The 24,296-nt window shown below is 39.7% G+C and overlaps 2 protein-coding genes across 7 annotated transcripts in view; one reads left to right on the top strand and one right to left on the bottom strand.

Moving 5' to 3' along the window:
- The window catches only part of mcrs1 (microspherule protein 1), a 33,330-nt gene extending 17,034 nt beyond the window's left edge, over positions 1-16,296 (top strand). The window contains exons 9-15 of one of the 3 annotated variants that reach the window (XM_060821166.1): positions 763-838; positions 4,408-4,436; positions 5,456-5,548; positions 11,980-12,062; positions 14,130-14,217; positions 15,145-15,272; positions 15,764-16,296. In XM_060821166.1, coding sequence (XP_060677149.1) covers positions 763-838; positions 4,408-4,436; positions 5,456-5,548; positions 11,980-12,062; positions 14,130-14,217; positions 15,145-15,272; positions 15,764-15,850 — 584 coding nt within the window. In that variant the 3' untranslated portion in view covers positions 15,851-16,296. The remainder of the gene's footprint in view (positions 1-762; positions 839-4,407; positions 4,437-5,455; positions 5,549-11,979; positions 12,063-14,129; positions 14,218-15,144; positions 15,273-15,763) is intronic. The other 2 variants (XM_060821165.1, XM_060821167.1) reach the window with 2 other exon arrangements.
- A 1,614-nt stretch (positions 16,297-17,910) lies between these two features.
- The window catches only part of LOC132805851 (spermatogenesis-associated serine-rich protein 2-like), a 142,371-nt gene continuing 135,985 nt past the window's right edge, over positions 17,911-24,296 (bottom strand). For all 4 annotated transcript variants that reach the window (XM_060821162.1, XM_060821161.1, XM_060821160.1 and 1 more), the window contains exons 12-13: positions 22,527-22,732; positions 17,911-20,327 (exon numbers count right to left, since the gene is read on the bottom strand). In XM_060821162.1, coding sequence (XP_060677145.1) covers positions 19,953-20,327; positions 22,527-22,732 — 581 coding nt within the window. In that variant the 3' untranslated portion in view covers positions 17,911-19,952. The remainder of the gene's footprint in view (positions 20,328-22,526; positions 22,733-24,296) is intronic.

Below are 24,296 nucleotides of genomic sequence, written 5' to 3'. Positions count from 1 at the left end.
CAACTAGTGGAAATGGTTTGTCTTTATTCACCCTGCCATTTCCTGTTAATATCTTGAACACTTTGATCAGATCACCTCTTAACCTTCTAAACTCTAGTGTAAACAGGCCTTATTTGTATGACTTCTCCTCATAACTCTTGAAGTCCAGATATCAACTTGTAAACTACATTGTACTGATCAAAGCCAATATATTTTTCTGAAGGTGTGAGTTTCTCCACCCAGGCTGGACAGAGGTTCACTAACATTTGACTTTAGCGATGTCCTCCCACTTAGTTTTAAAGAAAAAAAAAACTGCTGATGTTTGTTGGCCAAATTCACTTTGGGAAATGTTGGCAGGCATGAGGTACATCTGAATAATACATTGCATGAAGTACCAGTAAGTGTCCAGCATCTGTTGCTGAGTGAGAGTCTGTCTCTTTCGTAGGGAGAAAGATTACATTTTATCATTTTGTAATGATACAACAAAGTAGGAAGCCGCATCCTAATTACAACATGTTCTGGTCTGTTTGGTTAAAGAAGGTTATAAGAATGCTTATCGAAACAATATTCCACCTCTCCCATGCTTCAAATCTCTGTTTCTGAACATTATTTCAATCATTCACTATACATCTGTATTCTTTAGAATCTGGGTTTGCCTTTATGAAACATTTTTGGATGTTGTTATGCTAAAGGCTTTATATAAGTGAGCTTTTCTGCTCTCGATTTCATGTGCTGTGGTGATTTTACTTCGTTTTCCTTATTGGTTCTTCACTTACTTGCTAGTCCAACCGTTACCGAAGGGAGATCAAGTTCTGAATTTTTCTGATGCGGAAGACATGATTGATGACAGCAAACTCAAGTAAGAGTTAAAAGTTTTGTTCACATTGGGAAATGAATGTAATTCTCTCTCCACCTCTTTATATTTGTGTCAAAGTGATCTTTTATTTCTGAAGTAGTAAAATAACAGGTGTGATATTCACCTTGTACTTCCGGAACCTGGGTTTGAATTCAGACGTCAATCGAACTGTTTTTGTTTATTGGGTGTGTAGCAGCTTGATATGGAGTAATTAGGAACAACATGACATAAAAAAGCATGTTTAAACTGGTGAATCTTAGTTACATGAATGCTTTTCTTTTTAAGTTTTCATTTATTTTCCTAGGTTAGAGGGAACATCACTATATGTGACCGTTCTATTCTTCATTAAGATGGTGAATGACTTAGTTGATTCTGAGACTAGGGTCCTGATTATAAATAAAGGAAACTGCAATGGTCTGATAAGTTGGAGAATGTTACTTAAAAGGATGGCAGTGGTTAGGCAATGCATCGAGAAATTACAAAAATTATCTATTCCTGTCTGGCACAAAAATGAAATGGGAAAGATGGTCTGAGCATGGCTAACAAGGCAAATTCGTGATGGTGTTGGATCTAAAGAAGGGACATACAAATTGGAGAAAACCAGCAAACCCGAGAATGGGAAGCAGTTTAGATTTCAGCTAAGGGGACACAGAGATTGATTGCCTCAATGTAAGCTTGCAGGGAGCATACAAACTGATTGCAAAAGTTTCAATTGGTATGTGAAGAGAAAAAACTTAGTGAAGGCAAATGTCAGAAACGGTAAGTTTTATAATGGGAAACAAAGAGATGGAAGACCAGTTAACTGCAAAGGATGAGACAAGTAACGTCCCAAAAATGTTGGGTAGCACAGGGTCTAGTGAGAGAGAGAAACTGAAGGTAATCAGTATTAGTAAGGAAATGGTGCTGGGGAAACTGGTGGGATTAGAGACCGATAAATCCCCAGGGCTCAATAGTTTTTGTCCCAGAGTACTTCAAGAAGTGGCCCTAGAAATTGTGGATGTATTGGTGGGCAACTTTCAATATTCTTGAGTCTCTGGAAGCTTTCCTATGGATTGGATGGTAACTAATATAAGCTTCGTATTTGAAATAGGAGGAGAGCAAAAACAGGGAATTATAGACTGCTTAACCTGACATCGGGAATAAGGAAAGTGCTAGGATCCATTCTAAAAGATTTAGTACAATGATAGGATCAGACAGAGTCAGCATGACAAGAGGGAAGTTGTGTATGACAAATCTACTGGAATATTTTGAGGATGTAAGGGGGGGGAAGCCAGTGGATGTGGTTTACTTGGATTTTCAGAAGGCTTTTGATTAGAGATCAATGTAAAATTAAAGTACATGGGATTGGAGATATTGTTTACTGACAGATAGAGAATTGTGTGTCAGACAGGAAACAAAGAGTAGGAATAAACGGGCCTTTTTCCCAGTGGCAGACAGTGATTGGTGGGGTACCGCAGGGATCGGTGTTTGGAACCCAACTATTCACAATATATATTCATGATTTAGGTGATGGATTTAAATATAATATCTCCAAGTTTGCAGATGACACAAAGCTGGATAGGAGGATGAACTGTGAGGAGGCTGCAGAAATGCTACAGTGTGATTTGGATAAGTTGAGTGTGGGCAATTGCACGGCACTTGCAGTATAATAAGGATAAACATGAGGTTATCCACTTTGGTAGCAAAAACAGGAAGGCAGATTATTATCTGAATGGTGACAGATTGGGAAAGGGAGAGGTGCAATGAGACCTTGTACACCAGTCACTGAAAGTAATTGTATAGGTACAAGAGGTAGTGAAGAAAGCAAATGATATGTTGGCCTGATATGTTGAGACTGGCTTGGTTAGGCCTGGGGTTTAAAAGAATGTGAGGGGGTTTCATAGAAACTTATAAAATTCTAACAGGACTGGACATAGTAAATGCAGGGAGGATGTTCCCATTGACCAAGGAGTCCAGAACCAGGGATCACAATCTAAGGATATAGGATAGGCCATTTAGGACTGAGATGAGGAGAAATATCTTCACCCAGCATTTTCTGCCACAGAAAGTGGTTGAGGGCAAAACATTGAATGTTTTCAAGAAGGAATTAGATATATTTAGAGTCATAGAAATGTACTGCACGGAAGCACAACCCTTCGGTCTAACTCGTCCATGGTAACCGGATATTCCAACCTAATCTAGCCTCTTAGGTCGCTTTTATATCTTTTCTCTCTCCCCCTAAGCATAAGCCTTCTAATTCTGGACTCACCCACCCCAGGGGAAAGACTTTGTCTATTTATCCGATCTATGCCCCTCATGATTTTATAAACCTCTATAAGGTCACCCCCTCAGCCTCCGACGCTCCAGGGAAAACAGCCTCAGCCTATTCAACCTCTTCCTTTACAGTTCAAATCCTCCAACTCTGGCAACATCCTTGTAAAACTTTTCTGAACCCTTTCAAGTTTCACAACATCTTTCCGATAAGAAGGAAACCAGAATTGCACGCAATATTCCAAAAGTGGCCTAACCAATGTCCTGTACAGCTGCAACATGACCTCCCAACTCCTGTACTCAATACTCTGACCAATAAAGGAAAGTATACCAAACACCATCTTCACTATCCTATCTACCTGCGACTCCACTTTCAAGGAGCTATGAACCTGCACTCCAAGGTCTCTTTGTTCAGCAACATTCCCTAGGACGTTACCATTTCTTGGGACTGAAGGAATCAAATGGTATGGGGGAGAAAGCAGGAACAGGGGACTGAGTTGGATGATCAGCCATGATCATACTGAATGGTGGAGCAGGCTTGAAGGGCCGAATGGCCTACTCCTCCTATTCTCAATGTTTCTTTATTGGCAATGGGGATAGAACGTTCCAAACCTATGACCTCTACTGTCTAGAAGGACAAGATCAGTAAACACATGGAAACACCACCCTCTGCAAGATTCCCCCTAAGCCGGACACATTCCTGACTTAGATATATGTCACTGTTCTTTCACTGTCACTGGATCAAAGTTCTGGAACTCTCACCCTAACAGTGCAGTGGGTCTACCTACCCCTAAGGACTGCAGTGGTTCAAGAATATAGTTCACCACCATCTCTGGGGCAATTAGGTATGGGTAAGAAATGCTAGCCCAGCCAGTAATACCCACATCACATAACGTTCTAATTCTACCAAATTTATTTAGTGCAAATTCAGCTTTATGTAAGTGATGGCACGATATCCCAGACTGCGTTTAACCTGAATTGGCTACTGTTTTCTTTTGAAGGCTAAATTGATCTAAACTAGACAAACATGGAAGAATCTGCTTCTGAATGGGGAGATTTTATCAATTGCATCAGATCATTTCTAGATCCTCCCACCACCTGTGAAAACAGCCACATGGGCTCCTCCTCCTTGTTGGGCTACACACGAGTACAAACAAGTTGAGGGAAGGTACTGGCGGCTCACAAGAGCCCATGGATGTCCATGAGTTGGGACCTTCTGGACAGGGACATGGATCTGGTTGTGGATTGTTGGTGGGGTTGGGGCTAGTCTGGGCTGCAATAGAACATTGGGTAACACTTTTTTTTTAAATAATCTTTTCCAGAGAAACAAGAGACGATGTCCTGGAACATGGTAGGTTGCTAATTACCGTTAGTGGTGATGAAATGTTTGCTGATAAAATGAATTCAAAGGAGAGCCCCCAACAAGGTCATGGTTCCTGCTCTGTCAGTGTATGTTGAAGGTCTTTATTGCACCCTGATTTGGGATTGGTGCTTGTCACAGGATTTTCTTGTCAACTCATTTCAACCTTGAGTTCAGCTATGAATGTTCTGAGATATTTAGGTGGCCGTGTCCAATTATTCATTTGTCCTGGGGAGATATTCACAGAAGAGACTGGGATTGTCGTTGTGCTGCTCTTTTTGTTTGAAATGCAGCTCTGAATGATAGGGATGCCATATAATTCACACCATCTCATTTCAACTTCATTATTCCTGATGAAGGGCTTATGCTCGAAACGTCGAATTCTCTATTCTTGAGATGCTGCCTGGCCTGCTGTGCTTTGACCAGCAACACATTTGCAGCTGTGATCTCCAGCATCTGCAGACCTCATTTTTTACTCAACTTAATAGGTGTCAGTTGAACTTGTATAATTGATATCTAACAATAAGGATCAGATACTTATGGGAGCTTTAATGTTTTTGTGTTTGTTTATTTGGTTTTCATGGAGTTCATTTGTTATTGAAAGTATTAAAGAGTCAATTGTCAAACTGGTCCTGTGGAGTTCTTTAATGCTGATTTTATTGTATGGGATAGGCTTCCAGACAAGGAAGCAAATGCTCTGAAATTGTTAGCTGCAGTGGAGTCTGTGGTGTCGGTGTGAATTGGATGGAGGGGCTGAATGACTTGATTTATCTAATAATTTGCTTGTTTGATGATCTTATAGCATAGAATGGGAAGGATTTACTCCATGCTGATGAAAATGCTTATTAATGTTATAGAATCGTAGAGTCATACAGCACGGAAACAGACCCTTCGGTCCAACATGTCCATTTCGCAGTAACCACATTAATAAGTTTAAATTTTGCCAGAAAATCTGTGTTGTGGCATGGTGCTCTGACACCTTTTAATTTTTTTTTGTGTTTTTGTTCCAGAGCTCACTCTCGCAGACCGGCGTCAGAAACGAGAGATTCGGCAGTTGGAACAGGAGCTTCCAAAATGGCAGGTTCTTGTGGACAGTGTCACAGGTGAAGGAGCGAACAGTGACTAAGCAGATCCTGTTGGCATTGTTGAACCACCTGCCTGGGCATATCACAGTTTGCACTAAACCTTAGTGTGGGTACTGCAGCCTGAACTAAAAACTGCATCAAAATATCACATTGACAATGTTGGGATCATTTATGATTTTTGGTAATGGAATTGTTATTCTGCAAAAGGAGGCCATTTGGCCCATCATATCTGCATCAGTTCTCAAAATGAGTATAGTGACTTGATGCCAGTCTCCTGTCTTTTCCCCCTAATCTTGCACATGATTTTGTTTCAAATAACCGTCCTTTAGGGAAGGAAGTTTGCCATCCTTACCTGGACTGGCCTACATCTGCCTTCAGACCCACAGCAATGTGGTTGACTCTTAATTCCTCTCTGACAGCTCAGCAATTAGGATGGGCAAAAATGCTGGCCAAGCCAATGATCCCCATATCCCATGAAAGAAAAAAGAAAGAAAAATAATCTAACACCTTTTTGAATGCCTCGATTGAACCTGCTTCCTCCACACTTGCACATATTCCAGACCCAAACCACTGTTGTAAAAGATCTTTTGGAAATTATATTTGCTGTTTTTCCAAATCACGTTAAATCCATGCCCTCGGATTCTCGATCCTGCTAAGAGTGGGAATGGCTTCTCACCGTTTACTCTGTCCAGATCCATCATGATTTTGTAAACCTCTACCAATTCTTCTCTTAGCCTTCTTCTCTCCAGGGTAAACAGTCCCAAGTTCTCCAGATTATCCTCATCACTGAAGTTTCTCATCCCTGGAACCAGTCTTATAAATCTCTTCTGCACTCTCCAATGAGTTCACATCCTTTTGTTTCATACCATCTCCATGTTCTCCCTGTCAAAGTGTTATCACCTCACTGTCTCTGCATTGAACTTCATTTGCCACTTATTGAGTTTTACACTTTTGGGAGTTCTATACTGTCCTCTTTACAGTTTACAATGCTTCTAATCGTGTTATGCCTGCAAACTTTGAAATTGTTCTCTGTAGCTCCCAAGACTTGATAATTTATCTGTGTACGTATACATCAGGAAAAGCAAGAGGGGAGCTCTGCTACAAATTTTCCAACTTGAAAACTATCCATGCACCATTTCTGTTTCCCATCACTCAGCCAATATTGTATTTGTACTGCTACTTTCCCTTTTTACTCCATGACCTGTAACTTTTCTCACAAGTCTATTATGTGCCACTGTATTGAAATCCTTTTGGAAGTCCATTTATATGACATCCACAGCATCACCCTCATCAACACTCTGTTACCCCTTCACTAAACTCGCAGGTTAGTTGAACACAACTCTTTTCCTTAAGAAATCCATACTGGCTTTTCCTAATCAATCCTCTTTTTTTCTTTGTGACTATTAATTCAATCCTGAATTATTGTTTCTAGAAGCTTCCCCATCTCTGAAGTTAACCTGATTGGTCTAGATATTTCACTTGTAGAATTTTTATGATGTGATCATGCGCTGTAACTTGGTTTTCTGTGGTGGGACTTTGAACTATTTTACAGCATCATGTGTTTGAGAATGCCCCACCAGGAGTGGTACATGACAACAGTGTCTTGGTGCTGTGATATTGAATGGCAGAATGCTGGAGTTCCCTTTACTTGCTCTTTTGATTCACTGGTTATTTGTAGAAAGTGGCGGGTACAGCTGTAACATAACTTGGCTATAGTGCAATAAGAAATAGGAGAGGGACTCAAACGTGACCACCTTATCCAGAAAAATGCCCATGAGTCATGGCTGTGTTTAAAATATACTGTATGTGTACAAGGGAGTAATACTTTTGAAAATTGCTTTGGGGGATGAGTCCAGAAATACGATTTCATTGCTGTCCCAATGTCCATCACAACCCTTCTATATCCTTAACCTCTTTCACATTGGTTTCCAAAATGGAGCTGGAGTTGGATGAACTTAGGATCATTCGGGAGGCAGAGGAGGTCATAGATCAGCTTTAGGGAAGTAGTAACTCCAAAGGTTGCAGACAGATGGGTGATAGTGAGGGGGACTGGGAGGAAGCAGCCAGTGCAGGGACCCCCTGCAGTCGTTCTCCTCGAGAACAAGTATACCATTTTGGATACTTGTTGGGGGGACGACTTACCAGGGATAAGCACTGGGGTTCAGGCCTCTGGCATGGAGCCTGTCCCTGTTGCTCAGAAGGGAAGGGTGGAGAAGAGCAGAGCAATAGTTATTGGGGACTCGACAGTTCGGGGCACAGATAGGCGGTTTTGCGGGGGTGAGAGAGACTCACGATTGGTATGTTGCCTCCCAGGTGCAAGGGTACGTGACGTCTCTGATCGTGTTTTCCGGGTCCTTAAGGGGGAGGGAGAGCAGCCCCAGGTCGTGGTCCACGTTGGCACCAACGACATAGGTAGGAAGAGGGATGAGGATGTTAGGCAGGCTTTCAGGGAGTTAGGTTGGAAGCTCAGAGTTAGAACAAACAGAGTTGTTGTCTCTGGTTTGTTGCCCGTGCCACGTGATAGAGAGTCGAGGAATAGGGAGAGAGAGCAGTTAAATGCGTGGCTACAGGGATGGTGCAGGAGGGAGGGATTCCAGTTTCTGAATAACTGGGGTTCTTTCTGGGGAAGGTGGGACCTCTATACACAGGATAGTCTACACCTGAACCTGAGGGGCACCAGTATCCTTGGGGGGAGGTTTACTAGTGCTCTTTGGGGGGGATTTAAACTAACTCTGCAGGGGCATGGGAACCTGGACTGTAGCTTTAAGGTGCAGGACCTGGAGTGTAGGGAGGTTAGGAACATGGCATCAATCTCGAAGGAGGGTGCCTGTAAACAGGAAGGTGGCTTGAAGTGTGTATACTTCAGTGCGAGAAGTAAACGAAATAAGGTAGGTAAAGTTGCAGCGTGGGTTGGTACTTGGGAGTTCGATGTTGTGGCTATTACGGAGACATGGGTAGAATAGGGACAGGATTGGCTGTTGCAGGTTCCAGGGTTTAAATGTTTTAGTAGGGTCAGAGGTGGGGGTAAAAGAGGGGGAGGTGTGGCATTGCTTGTCAAGGATAGTATTATAGCAGTGGAAAGGACGATGGATGAAGACTCGCCATCTGAGGTAGTTTGGGCTGAGGTTAGAAATAGGAAAGGTGAGGGCACCCTGTTAGGAGTTTTCTACAGGCCTCCTAATAATCCTAGAGACGTAGAAGAAAGGATTGCGAGGATGATTCAGGAGAAGAGTGAAAGTAATAGGGTAGTTGTTATGGGGGACTTTAACTTTCCAGATATTGACTGGGAAAGCTATAGCTCAAGTACGTTAGATGGGTCGGTGTTTGTCCAATGTGTGCAGGAGGGTTTCCTGACACAATATGTAGACAGGCCAACAAGAGGTGAGGCCATACTGGATTTGGTTCTGGGTAACGAACCAGGCCAGGTGTAAGAATTGGAGGTAGGTGAGCACTTTGGGGACAGTGACCACAATTCGGTGACATTTACTCTAGTGATGGGGAGGGATAAGTGTGCACTGCAGGGCAAGAGTTATAGCTGGGGGCAGGGAAATGATGATGAGGTGAGGCATGACTTAGGATGCGTGGCTTGGAAAAGTAGGCTTCAAGGGAAGGGCACAATCGATATGTGGAGCTTGTTCAAGGAGCAGCTATGGAGTGTCCTTGATAAGTATGTACCTGTCAGGCAGGGAGGAAAGGGTCATGTGAGGAGCCGTGGTTTAATAGGGAATTGGAATCCCTTGTGAAAGGGAAGAGGGCGGCCTATGTAAAGATGAGGTGTGAAGGTTCAATTGGGGCGATTGAGAGTTATAAGGTAGCCAGGAAGGATCTAAAGAGAGAGCTAAGAGCAGCAATGAGGGGACATGAAAAGTCCATGGTTGGTAGGATTAGGGAAAACCCAAAGGCTTTCTATAGGTATGTCAGGAATAAAAGAATGACTAGGGTAGGAATAGGTCCAGTCAAGGATAGTAGTAGGAAGTTGTGCGTGGAGGCTGAAGAGATTGGAGAGACACTGAATGAATACTTTTCATCAGTATTCACTCAGGAACAGGACATTGTTGCCGATGTGAATATTGAGTCACAATTAATTAGAATGGATGGTTTTGAGGTATGTAGGGAAGAGATGTTGGAAATTCTGGAAAGGATGAAAATAGATAAGTCCCCTGGGCCTGATGGCATTTATCCTAGGATTCTCTGGGAAGCAAGGGAGGAGATTGCAGAGCCATTGGCCTTGATTTTTATGTCTTCGTTGTCTACAGGAATAGTGCCAGAAGACTGGAGGATAGCAAATGTGGTTCCCTTGTTCAAGAAGGGGAGTAGGGATAACCCTAGTAACTATAGGCCGGTGAGTCTCACTTCTGTTGTGGGCAAAGTCTTAGAGAGAATTGTAAGGGATAGGATTTATGAACATTTGGATAGGAATAATGTGATCAAGGATAGTCAGCATGGTTTTGTGAAGGGCAGGTCGTGCCTCACAAACCTTATTAAATTCTTTGAGAAGGTGACTAAAGAGGTAGATGTGGTGTATATGGATTTTAGTAAAGCGTTTGAGAAGGTTCCCCATGGTAGGCTACTGCAAAAAATACAGAGGTATGGCATTGAGGGTGCGTTAGAGGTTTGGATTAGGAATTGGCTGGCTGGAAGAAGACAGAGGGTAGTAGTTGATGTTAGAGGTTCATCTTGGAGTGCAGTTACTAGCGGTGTTCAGCAAGGATCTGTTTTGGGACCATTGCTGTTTGTCATTTTTATAAATGACCTGGAGGAGGGGCTAGAAGGTTGGGTGAGTAAGTTTGCAGATGATACGAAAGTCGGTGGAGTTGTTGACAGTGAGGAAGGATGTGGCATGTTACAGCGGGATATAGATAAGCTGCAGAGCTGGGCAGAAAGGTGGCAAATGGAGTTCAATCTCGCTAAGTGTGAAGTGATTCACTTTGGTAAGAGTAACAAGAAGGTGGGGTACTGGGCTAATAGTCGGATACTTGGTCGTGTGGATGAGCAGAGGGATCTTGGTGTCCATGTACACAGATCTCTGAAAGTTGCCACCCAGGTAAATAGTGCTATGAAGAAGGCATATGGCGTACTGGCTTTTATTGATAGAGGAAGTGAGTTCCGGAGTCCTGAGGTCATGTTGCAGTTGTATAACACTCTGGTGTGGCTGCATCTGGAGTATTGTGTGCAGTTTTGGTCGCCATACTATAGGACGAATGTGGAGGCACTGGAATGGGTGCAGAGGAGGTTTACCAGGATGTTGCCTGGGATGGTAGGAAGATCGTATGAGGAAAGGCTGAGGCACTTGAGGTTTTCATGGGAGAAAAGAAGGTTTAGGGGTGACTTGATAGAGGTGTACAAGATGATTAGGGGTTTAGATAGGGTTGACAATGAGAACCTTTTTCTACGTATGGAGTCAGCTATTACGAGGGGCCATAGCTTTAAATTAAGGGGTAGTAGCTATAGGACAGATGTTAGGGGTAGATTCTTTACTCAGCAAGTCGTGAGTTCATGGAATGTCCTGCCAGTAGCAGTGGTGGACACTCCCTCTTTATGGGCATTTAAACGGGCATTGGATAGGCATATGGAGGATAGTGGGCTAGTGTAGGTTAGGTGGGCTTGGATCGGCGCAACATCGAGGGCCAAAGGGCCTGTACTGCGCTGTATTTTTCTGTGTTCTATGTAAAATGAGCAGGTATTGGCCACTTTTTCTGCAAACATAAATGTTACCTATTATCAAAAATGAGTGTTTTCATTATGTTTTGTGGTAATTTTCTTTTTCAAAACAAGTTGTCATACTTTATCAGAGGTTCATTTTGTCTTTGCTACAACATTGTGGGGTTGGGGGGGAATTCTATGTGCAACTGCTAAAACTTTAAAAAGTTGAATCAGCTTTATATATGGTGGACTGGTGGGATTTTTTTTCAAGTGTAAAGTTGCTGAAAATGTTATCATGTGCCCTCAGATCCAGTTTATAGTTTAAACATATACCAATGTTAGAGGCTGTCTGGTACAGAACAAGTTCAAGCTGACTGTTTGGAAGTCCTCCTTTAATTTGGTTTGTTTGTATGTGTAGGCTACAGGTGGTGTAGTTGTTGGGAAGAATTGGTTTTGGGTTCCTCTGAATGGCAATTATTTCATGTTTTTAAAATCACTGATTGGGTCATAGGGAAATTTTGAGTTTTTTTTGATGTTTTGAAAGTTGTTTAAAGTAGTATTGGCAACGTTTTTGTTCACAAGCAGCAGTATGATGTAAATGACATCAAAATGCATCACCTTGCTGAAAATTCAACTGAGATTCTCAACTTCTCAAACAATCAGTTTTTAAAAAAAATTAGTTTTGTAACTTTTATTTGAGATCATGTTTTATAAGGAACATTTAACAATTGTTCATTGTCTTTGTAAGGTAATATTCCTACCAGTAAAACCTTATTTATAAAATGATCCAATCTTGTTTCCTTAAGGTATCAGCTCTCCAGACTTTGATAACCAGACCCTTGCTGTTTTACGAGGCAGAATGGTTCGATATTTAATGAGATCTCGTGAGGTAAAGCAATGTTTTCTTTGATATATAAATGGTTTTAGGATATTGAGACTATTTTTGAAAGAGAAATGCAGATTTCCAGCAGGTAAGTTAGCAACCTAAGGAGTTGAGTTTCAGTTTTGAACAGGAGTATTCAATGGAGGTATCCATGTCAGACAGACACTGCATCCGCCTATTTGTATTTTAGCTCCATTATAAATTTTCAGAATGGTTACAGCATAGGAGACCATTAGGCCTGTTGTTTGTCAGCTCATTGCAAGAGCAACTCTACTTTGAGAATCAGCCCAGCTTTTCCGGTCTATCCAACTAACACAAGTTCCTTACCCTGGGTCCATTCTCATGCATCTGTTCTGCACCCTCTCTCATGCCATCTCATCCTTTCTGAAGTGTGGGGCCTAAAACAGGACACAGCACTCTTGTTCAGCTGAATAATTTATTTTACAAATTTATCATAACTTCCTTCTTCAGTATTCAATGCACCTATTTATACATAGCAGAATCCTAAATGCTTTATTAACACTTTCTTAACCTCACTGATTCATGTATCAATGATTCATGAACCTATGCCTCCGGGTACCTCTGCTCCTGCATCTGCTTGAGAATTATACTGTTTATATTTTCTCTTCAAATTCTTCATACCAAAATAAATGCTATCACACTTCTCTGCATTAAATTTAACATGCCATTTGTCTACCTCTTCTGTCATCTTGTGAAAATTGTGTTGAAGTTTATCATAATTGGTCAATACTTGGAAGTTTTTTGGCAAGTTTTGTTATCTGAAAATTTTGAAATCGTGCCCAATGTATCAAAGTTAAGATACTCCGATAGGCAACCTGTTAGTAGGTAAAATATAGATGATATTAAAGAGATGTGCAAGAGCAAGCAGTATCTTCTCTCAGTTGATTTTGAAAATTCTTCTGAAAGCTTTTCACAAAATACTTTGTCTTCTCTTTACACTATTACTGTCTTGTACAAGCTCCCCACAATACATGTGCTCTATATAATTCTTGCAGTGTAATGATTTGTTCCCACATGGCTATCTGTACCTACAGTTCACCAACCTTATTTGCCACACTTTACAGTCAAGTTAATTTGAACCTCATAACACTTTTTTTCCCCAACTCCAAATAATGCTGTGCTATTTCATGCGTTAGTGCTATCTGTGTCTTCTAATTCTAAGAACACTTTATTTCGCCTTGATAATATTATCCCATAATTTGCTGCCAAATATTTTTAATTCCTCCTCAATCATTCAAGAAGATGTTGCTCTGAGATCTATTCAGGTGCAGCCTGTCACGGTCCTAGTATCACAGAGGCAGCATACCATGTGGATGCATTTCTGTGGTGACAAAAACACTTGTCTGATCTCCTGTCATCATTGCTTCACCCATAAAACCATAGATTTAGTTCACTTGCATTCCCCAGATGAACCATCTCTCTCACTTGTTTTCAAAGAACAATGTTGGTTGGAAGTGCAAATTACGTGATTCTCCCCACACTGACTGCCTGGTGGTTATCTGTTCCCTTTGTGTCTGAACACCCTTGAGCCTGGTGGTTATCCAAAAAATGCTCAACTTCACAGACATGCCACAGTGATTCCACTGTTGCTCAAGCTCCTGAACCCAGAACTCGAGATGCTGCAACTGATAGCACTTCCTGAACATATGATTGTCCAGGATTAAAGATCACGAAATGCAGATGGAGGAATTGTGCAGAAATCAATATACAATATTAGAATTACCTTTAATTTGCACCTTGTAATAACATAGGCACAAGTGTAGCTTTTATGCTCATTACCTGATCAGTGGAATTCAAGTTCAGGTCAGTGTTATGCTGAAATTTAACAGACACCCTTGTGTTACTAATTCATTGCCACTCTGCTGGGTTGTGAACACAGTTTTAAAAATTCTGTAGTGAAAGCAAAGTCACAAATGCTGAGGTTTTAAGGGACTTAAAAAAAAAAGTAACTTGATATTTTGATCCCACTCAGTCCAAAATGGTCCCCTGTTTGAATATAATCATACTCCATTTTAACAAATGTATTATTATTTCTTCTTCTCTCCAAAAAAGATAACATTGGGTAGAGCCACAAAAGATAATCAGATTGATGTTGACCTCTCTCTAGAAGGACCAGCATGGAAAATCTCCAGAAGGCAAGGTAGTGATGAGCAAATTTTTTTGGTATTACTAACTCTATTTTTTTGGCTTCAGGTTACAACATGTGGCACTGTTGCTATGCCACTCTGGACCGCACACCAGTGGACCAAAATCAGTTTCAGTACTGCATTGCGACTAAATGTCGTTAAAGTGTAGTAAGTCAGCTCTTGGACATAGTTGCGTATTATGCAACGAATTGAGGGAACAGCGTTTCAAATAGCAACCTTTTGAGCAGCCTGTTATTTTTTTCCTTTCATTTGAATGCAGTATATATTAGAATTGAAACAATTATACATTTACAACACAAGAAAAAAAAAATCATGTGCATTTCACTTTGAGAGGAATGGGAGATCTTAAATTTTGAACCAATTGCTTGCTGCTTTACACTGATCAATAGAATACGTTTTTCAAAAGTAATGTTTGCTGCTCAATATCCAGAAAATATGTCCTCTGGTTCAGGTTACCTATGACACTGTGCAATTACTGAGCACACCAGCATGTTCATGCAGTTATAAAATGTTATAGCACAGAGGGATGCCATTCATACCATTGTGCCTATGCTAGCATTTTGGCAGAACAATCTGACTGATTCCTTTTGTGTGTCCCTCCACAAGTGATTCTCTTTTGAAAGAGGCAACCAAATAAGGCTTGCAAAATTTTGAGAAATGCAAATGTACCTATTTTTAATTTAAACTTTACCTCTTTTCCAAGTGGGTTAATACTTTGATTTGTAACCAGATTTTGTTTGACTTTCCCTGTTCTAGTGTGAAGTAGCAGCTAAATAAGAGTCTGTAGCTATTTAAAAAGGCATGGCACCAGACCTGTTGAAATTAATGCTGGATTCATTGCCTTTTGTGTAGTAATGTGGAATCAAACAGCTGGGGATGATTTTTGCTTTTAAAATAAATTAATTTTGTTTGTCTTCAAGGTATAATAAAATTGAAGAACAATGGAGACTTTTTTGTTGCTAATGAAGGCCGACGTCCCATCTACATCGATGGCAGGCCAGTACTTAGCGGAAATAAATGGAAGTTGAACAACAATTCTGTTGTTGAAGTAAGTGTTGCGTGCAAGATGAGGTGAATTCTCTTGTATTTGTCAGATATTCACTGTATTGTGTAGATCACTGAACTTTTTTTTAAAGGGATAAGTATGGGCTGTAATTTCAGTGATTACAAAATCAGCAAGTGCAATTTGAGTCTCAATGTAAATTCAAGATTTTTCACTTGTATGTGTGGCTCATGTGGTAGAGGTCGTTCACTTGGATTTTCAGAAAGGTTTCAATTGAGTGAGATAAATTGCAATCTCTCTTCTGTGGCACCCATTTAAAAATATTTCTGAATGAGATGAATTAGGGTGAATCGTAATCATTTTACAGATGCCATAAAGCTCTTGTTAATTGGGAGAAATGCGATTGCATAGTTTTTGGGGAAGAGTTTAACCAGTTGTAAAGATGGACAAGGCTTTGAACCTAAAAGTAATGAATTTCTAGCATGGAAAACTTATGGAATTTGAGCTTTTTTATTTTCTTCACTTTTTTTTTGTAGATTGCTGGCCTTCGCTTTGTGTTTCTAATTAACCAAGACCTGATTGCCCTGATCAGAGCTGAGGCTGCAAAGATGAACCAGCAGTAAGGGGCAGATTCTAGTTTCTGAAGAAACAGGAAATGGTGTGTGAAAATAATAATCAAGGCATCATTCAATGGCCAGAGATCTGTAAGCATCCTGATCTTTGGACTGTTAGCTGTTTTATCTAATTTTAGAACGATTAACAAACACAGGACCAGAGTCATCTGCTGATACTGATGCATTTCTGTCAATAGACATGCTATGGACTGTGTTGCTTTTTCCTCGCATGGGCCAACTAAATACGTTGATGGACAGAGGGAAAAGAGCACAAACCTGACATTTCCACTTTTGTGGATGACCACCTGGAAGATGACTACAACTAGAATATTCTTTATCATTTTCACAAATCTATTCATGTGTTGTCACAATTAAGTTTCTAATGACTTATTTAATGGAATTAAACCATGGAATATTAACTCTCTATAATCTGAGATAAAAGTTACACTCTTGTGTTCAGTTATTTGTTTTTAAAAAAGGGTTAAACTTTTTCATAGTTAGGAAAATCTTTCTTTTGAATTCTTTTCAAGTATGTAAGAAGAGGACATTTTGCGTTTTCAGCTGCATTATGTATTTAAACATATGCACTCTACTGTGTGCTACTCCCAAAGTTAAAAGTACTAATCTGATTGAGACTGACTAGATCTTGCAGCAGAATGGTTTCAGTCCTCCTGAATTTGAGTTTCAGGAACTTTGGGATGGGGTGGATTCATGCAATAGAGATCTGACCTCTGGGACTATGCTAGGCTTTCCAGAGGTTGCAGGAGTCGAGGGGAAGGATAAAGTGACCTTTAATTGAGGACAATAGGAAGTAGCTGAAGGTAAGCTAAGCTTGACTTTTTTTTTGAAAAACACTTCTACTCTGTGATCTCTGTTCTGAATCATAGTTGCACACCTGGTAGGTACTAAACAATTCCAACTACAAGCAGACTTAATTATCTTAACCCACAGACCATTACATCTAGTTCAGTTCTTAATTGCTACAAGTTAACAACACGGTCTTCCTTTGGATCAATGTCCTCTACAAACTGCACTAAGTCAGCAAATATGAAGAGACAGGAGGTTATTTGCATTGTGTACATTTATGTTGCTGTGCTCCTCCACATGTGCTTCATCCCATGAGGTGCCTTTCAAACACTTCCTGTAGTCATGAAAGTCATACTTTCCTTCCTCAATCTCATTTCCCTGGATAAGCACTATATCAAAAGCTCCCACAGAGTATAGTTTGCCCCTGCCCTGAAACTAAAATACATCTATTCAAGTCTATGATCAATGAGAATACTTCTAAAGAGCAAAGGGACAATTATATGGTATTAACTTAGTACTGCTACAATTTGCCTGAAAATCTTTTAACTGTGCCTTAGTACACTATGATACCTTTATTCCGGGAAACACTCATTGTACAAGTTCATCATCTTGCAGACCACTTCTGTTAATTTGTCACCCACAATTATTACAATAGGATTTGTAACAAAAAGCAATAATTTCTGCTTAATGATCTATCTAGTGGTACTTTTAGGAACAAGAGTAGGCCATTCAACCCGTTGTGCCAATGGCTGATTTGAATACTTCAATGCTTTTTTACCTATCCCATCCTCATAACCTTGTACACCATTAGTAATCAGAAATCAATCAATCGCTTCCTTAAACATACTCAAAGACTGAACTTACACAGTCCCCTGAGTGGTGAACCTTTGGCATTCTCTACCCAACAAGTAATAAATCATCAGACTTGAGCAGCATTGCACCCCTACCCCGCACAAACCAGGGGAAACTTCTTGCCTGCACTTGCCCTCTTTAAGGATTTTGTAGGTTTCTAAGATCATCTCTTATTCTTCGGAACTCGATTACAAGCCCAATTTGCTCAATTTCTCCACCAAGACAACTCACTAAAATAGGTATCACCCAGGGGTTTAAATCAAATTCAAAATTTAAAGTTACTGTCTTGCTAATGCAATGAATTACCCTATGTAGTTTAAGTTCATGCACGATGGAAAGTAATATAGAACTGTCATTATCCCAGTGATAACACTCCATTATGATAGCATTTTTGTTTTATTGATGGAAAAGTCACAGCTATTACAACAAGGATTAGTTTAGAATACTGCTTTATTCATCAACTAAGTTTTAAACACATGACATATGTCAGGAGAAGACTTGCATTAAGAGGGAACAGCAATTCTACTGCCTGAGATGTAGCCATAATGTATCACCATACCATAGAGCGGAAGATTCAGTCATGTAAATAATAATCAACTATATTGAAAAACAGTCTGCTGTCTGCATGGTAACCTAACTTTCAATAATTAGTTTGGGTATCCAGCACGTCACTGCTGAACTACCAGAATATGCTCAATGAATCTGTGACATGATCCCTTATCTCAACATCAAGTGTGTAGGGGTTAATAACAATAACCATTTACTGTAACTACACAATTTGTGGATTTCAATCTATTGAGCAGACTGTGAACAGTTGAAACTTAAATTAATTTCATTTGTTTGTTGATTCAGTAGATCTGAATGCTAGCACAAAACTCAAAGGAAGTGGGAATAAAATAGTAAATTCTGAAACATTAATTTGTACCATATGCTGTCAGTTCTTACAAGTCAGTGTTTACCAGCACATGGAAACAAAGTTACACTTGACTCCATTTTGAAAGATAATGTAGTTTAACATAGGTGCTATTTTTGTTTAAAAATACTCTGCTGTTCTGAGTGCCTCACCTCTCACTCAATTAGTGTCATTATAGGCATACAATGGACATATTTCTAATCATTCACTGTTAAAATGCAGTTAGCAAAGTAATCAAGTTAGGAATTTTGCCTATTTGTTATTTAGTAATTTTAACAGGACAGAAAATAAAACTTACAGATCAAAACTGACTAATTTGCCAAAGGAACATATACAAATTCTCTGACAGATATTTCCCACTTTATGCTTTTATTAGTTTACTGGTAGCAATACTGGTTGAAACCTGTATGAAGTCATTTGTAGTTTGTTTCTCGAACGTGGAATGAGAGAGATCATGGGTGTAGTGAGACTTGCAAAATATTTTCTAAAGGGTGCATCATCTACATTTAGTGGCACCTCTCTACATTCCTTCCACCTTGACATCTAAAACCTATTTTAAAAGGGAATCACCTCAGACATGCAGAACTGAAAGTCGATTCACTGTTCAGACTTAGGTGAATTTATATTCAGGGAAAAATATAGAAAGAACGTTTGGTGTAACAGACAGAAGCTAGTTCAGCAAAGGTACCACTAAAACTTTGGATCAATTCTTCTGTATTCACACTACAAATTTTAACATTAGGTCCAAAATGATTTCAGGTTCCCACTGACACTAAGTTTGCCGGATGACTTCAAAAGGAAGTAGAGACTATTTCCTCCGGCAAATCTGCATTTCCTATCAGCCAGGCCGTGTCTCTGAATTCAAACTATAACTACTGCATCAGTATAAAAGAAAGCCACTTCACTACTGTGCTATAATTATTTTGTGAATATAGCCTGAATGAATGGGAAAAGTTATCTGGCATCCTGTCAGCATATCATCTGCACAAAATGCAGGTTACAGGCAGTTCGCTGCTAAAAACAGTTTCATCCAAATACATAACTTTAATTAGAAAGAAAATTAAGGGTCACCATTGTACTCGTTTACAATTTGATGGTGATCTCGAGCACAACGATAACAGCAAAGTTTGAAGGTCTTTGGTCCTTTTGAGTTTTAAGCGTGTGTGCAATATTTAAGGGTTTATAATGAACACTATAGGTACAAGGCACTTTATTTCCTAACAGTTTGAGATGTATAGTGATTTCTTGAAACTGTTGTGTTCAAAGTAAAATTAACTGATTTAATCATGACAAACCAGGCAACAGTGCTTAAATAACATTCTAAAGTATAGCCAAGTGGTGGTCCCTCTTCCAGGACAGAATAACAATTATTGACACTATCAATTCAAGAACTTGTGAAAATATGAAAAAGGTTGATCTGAAAACAGAGGAAACAATTGCAAGGCAAATCACTGGTGGCACAGACAAGGTCAATGTAAACCCATTGTGTTTTATCATATCTAGCCGTGAAGCTGGCATGTTGCTGGACGTCAGAAGCTTTCAGCAGTTCACAGAGGTTTTGTTTCCACTTGATTTTGGCCTACGTTGAGACAGGGCATTGGCAGGAACAGGAGGTAAAGATGACTGGCTGGGGTCAGAAGATACAGCTGTATCATTAGAAGCTGTAGAACATATTTGACTCCCATCAGTGGCAGAATCACAGGGTGCAGGTTGTGGCTTGTATCGAGTGTTGGAGGTTTGGCTCTTATCAGTGTTAAAACCACGGGCTGAAGATTGTGGGTTGTATCGAATGTCAGAGTAATTTTTTGGTCCATTCCGGTACCGATTCCTATATTCATTTCTTCCAAAGTGGCTTGGGCCATTTATCCTATTCTCTCCAGGACGATAACCTGCTCTTCTATTTCCATGGGGAACCTTTTTAAGGATAGACAATACAATAAATAGATTCATGTTGCTTTTTGTTTTTTAAAAAATGGCATTTTAAATGCAACCTCTTTTTGCTTTTTACATCATATGCAATGTTAATTTTCCCATGGACGTTAATTATACCATTTAGCATGAAGTGAGAGATTGTAGCTTTTCTTGCTTAATGATCTGTACCCTTTAGTATGCCAACAATTTGTCTGTGGTTGAGGAGAGGGATGGAGAAAAGAGAATGACAAGCATTGATAGACTATTAAATTACAACTGAGGCAAAGGTTTTAGCTCTGGCTAGTCCTGAAACTACTACTCAAGTAGAAAAAACTGCAGTTGCTGGAAATCAGAAACATAAATAGAAGTTGCTGGAAAAGCACAGGTCTCGCAGCATCTATGTTGAGAAATCAGAGTTAATATTTTAGGCCCAGTGACCCTTCTTCACAACTATTCTGAGGAAGGGTCACTGGACCCGAAACATTAATTCTAATTTCTCACCACAGATGCTGCCTGACCTGAGCATTTCCAGCAATTTCTATTTTTACTGTTCAAGTAACTGCTACTTCATGGATGTGCTTAGAGATAAATAAAAAAAAAATCAAATTCCAATACAACAATTGCCAATGAGACTAGATGAAACATGAAAAACCCAGAGATTAACCTTACTGTATTGTGATCTATATATCTACACTCGTTATTACTCACTGCAGACAGTTATGTACTTGCCAAAGGCTATTGTGAAAACAAAGATTGAACAGGTTTCCTGTGCTGATATTTTGTATATCTCAAAAATTTAAACTGAATGCTTTGATTGTTACTACTTTATTGGTCAAAGAGACCGGGTTTAAGGTGCATGGTAAAGACAAGCAGAAAGATATAGGGAGGGAATTCCTGAATTTGCAGCCCAGACAATTGTTCTACACAACTGTATCATTCAAGATTGGAGACAGTTACAGAGAGTGGTGAACTCAGCCCGGACAAGCCCATCTATAGAATCCATCTACCAGGCCCACTGTCAAGGAAAGGCCGCCAGCATTCTCAAAGATCCATCCTGCCCTGACAATGTTTTCTACAACCTCTACCATTGGGGAGAAGGTACAGAAGCCTGAATATATGCACCAGCCGGTTTAGAAACAGTTTCTATCCTACTCTCAAACACACAAAATTTGCCTATACCTGTTTTTTTTTGTTTTTGCTGCTGTTTACCTATTATTTACTTTTCACTGTGCCTCGTTACACGTGGTGGCCTATTAAGATTGGGAATGTATGGGAGGTCAGCAACGGAAGGATTTGAAACCAAGAGTATGAATTTTAAAATGTGGATGATGCTTGACTGAGAGTGAAGTGATAGAGGAACAGGACTTAACTTGCACTAAGATGGGCTGGCAGAGTCCAGCGATGTTATGGAGGTAAGAATCGGCTGTATTAAGGTTGGCATGAATAAGATTAGATGGTCATCTTGGTTATCAAATTAATTTCTGAATGTAGCCTGGAGAGGGATAGTGTCAGTAGCTCGGGATGGAGTTTGGAGTAGGAATCAAAAACGATGGCTTTAATCTCTGCAATATTACATTCAGTTGAAGGAAACCTCTGCTCTTCCAGTATTGGATTTTGGTTAAACAGTCTGATAATCCAGCAGTAGGAAATAAGTGATGGGGAAATTAGGAAGATAGAAAAAACATTTACAAAAGGTGACTGGCATCTAGTGCAGGAATGATGTAGCATTGGAAGAAGCTGTTGAAACAGCAAACAGCAGAGAAATGGGTAGGATAGGTGGGATCCATGAAGGTTTACTACATCTTAATTGCAATATTTAAGTTTTTTTTAAAAAAGAAAAGAGTTCATACTTTGACAAAAAAAATGTTAATGTTCTTGGTTTTCTTTTAAAAAGACTCCTCCATAATCACATATCCTGCCAAGACTACTAAGTATCTTCCTCAAACTCTAAATCTATCACTAAGAAGCCCACAAGCATTATATGATTGATTCCACTTGTGTTTGTCTCTCATGACAATTCAAAACTATGAAATCACCCAATCAAGACCTGATAAATTTACACCAGTCTCCAGTAATTTTAAAATTCACTCTGACAACACAATTCTATCACAATACAGTAAAACAAGAATAGAATTACTTGGGTTACAAACTATTTTCTTTGTTGATGAAAATATTAATAAAGAGAACAATAGCAGTTCATACCGGTCGATTTGACAAGCAAGTTTGGTTTGCAGAGTTGGCTGAAGCAGTGGAAATGTCTCCAGAACATGGACTATTCTTCACCGACTTAGTAAGGCTGAGGTCTGAAATACAGTCGGGAGCTGAAACATCACTCCGACTCGTCACTGATACTGATGAGACAGAACTACACCTTGACCTGGCAGAGTAATTGTTCTTGGGATGAGACACTATATGAAAGAGAGAAAGAAAAAAAAACTTAAGATAATGCAAATTAAGACAAGATTACTTTGGAATATCCTTTAGAGGGTTGCAATTCACAAACCACAGCCAAATAAAATGGGGCAGAGGTAAAAGAAATTAGAATGTCAGAGAGGCAAGCAGCATTGCATGCTGAGGAGGAAATGTTTAGACAAAAAAAATGCTACATTATTAGGTCAGTAAGTAATACTTAATGTTGATGCTTATGCTGACATCAGCTTTTGTAGAGTTTGTGCATATTATCAATTGTTAATGTGTGTGTATTAAAGAAAACATGAAATTGATGCTTCTGCCTGACCATCTCTTCCAGTCCCCCAAGAATGCTTTGTAAGTTAGGCAGGTGAACCAGAAAAACTTGCCTTTATGTTGCGATCCCAGGATGTTCCAAAGCACGTGCCATCCAATTTGTTGCTGTGCATTGCAGTTGTGTAAGCGACTGTTTAATGCGCAGCATGAGACTCCTGACAGACTAATTGTTTTTCGTCGTATCTGAGGTAGGAATGCTTTTCGGCACACCAGAACTTACTACTCTTCTTAAAAAAGCATCATAGCGCTTTTATATCTATCTCAAGCAGGCCGGTGGAGTGTCAGTTTACTTTCTGATTGTATTTTTGATGGTGTCCAACAGTCAAACATGACCCTGGTAAGGCATTGATATATCAGCTTACATTATCTACTCAGTCCTAAACTAAGGATGAATTGACAACTTTTTAAATTTAACTTTAAAGATAAGAGAGCTACCAGTAAACTGGAATGAAATTTGAACTTAAAGATGCCTACTGAGATAATTTAAGCTTGTCATAAGGAATCAAGAATGTTAACAGTTTGATTTTTCCTGATGCAAGACGGTGGTACTTCAAGGCTTCTACTATACAACAGCGGTTTTGTGTTGCATTTGCAGAATGGGAATCTCAAAATGTTTAGATACTGGACCAAATCTAATTGAGAACAGAAGTGTGAGAACAAACTTCATGTGAAAGTACTGACAATGAGATAGATTAAAGTGAGATTCATTAAAATTTTCCTTTTGCTTTTAATCTTTTTTTTCAACTCACTATAACGTTGCGTTAATTAATTTAGCTAACAAAGTAGATGGAAGTAATTTATGAAAGTCTTCTTGCAGTGTGGTAAAATGTCCAGGGACCCTTACATTCTAACTAGAAAACTCATGCTATTGAAGTACCTATGAAATATGCAACAACAACTATTTGTTGGGTTCTGTTCACTGGCCCACAAAAATCACTATAGGAATTGAGCATCCTGTTCTCATTTGCTCCAGGATGTTGCGCAAGTCTTTTCTGCGCACCCGCGGAATTTCTGCGCAGCTATGCGATCGAATGCCTTACTCTGCTGGCTCGCAATGAGATTACACTCAGCGACATGTAATTGCTTTAAACCTTTAGAAGGAGATATGTTGCAAATTTTTGTTTTTGATGGAGTATAGGATGTGTCAAATGAATGCAGAATTAGGGGTCAAAAAAGGAAAATGGTCCTTGGTCCTGGACAGTAATACCAGGAACCACTGATTCACAT

Source organism: Hemiscyllium ocellatum, chromosome X (genome assembly GCF_020745735.1).
Source record: "Hemiscyllium ocellatum isolate sHemOce1 chromosome X, sHemOce1.pat.X.cur, whole genome shotgun sequence".
In the NCBI taxonomy this organism is placed as follows: Eukaryota; Metazoa; Chordata; class Chondrichthyes; order Orectolobiformes; family Hemiscylliidae; genus Hemiscyllium; species Hemiscyllium ocellatum.
The sequence above is the reverse complement of the archived record's forward strand: the minus strand, read 5'-3'. Positions and strand labels throughout refer to the sequence as shown.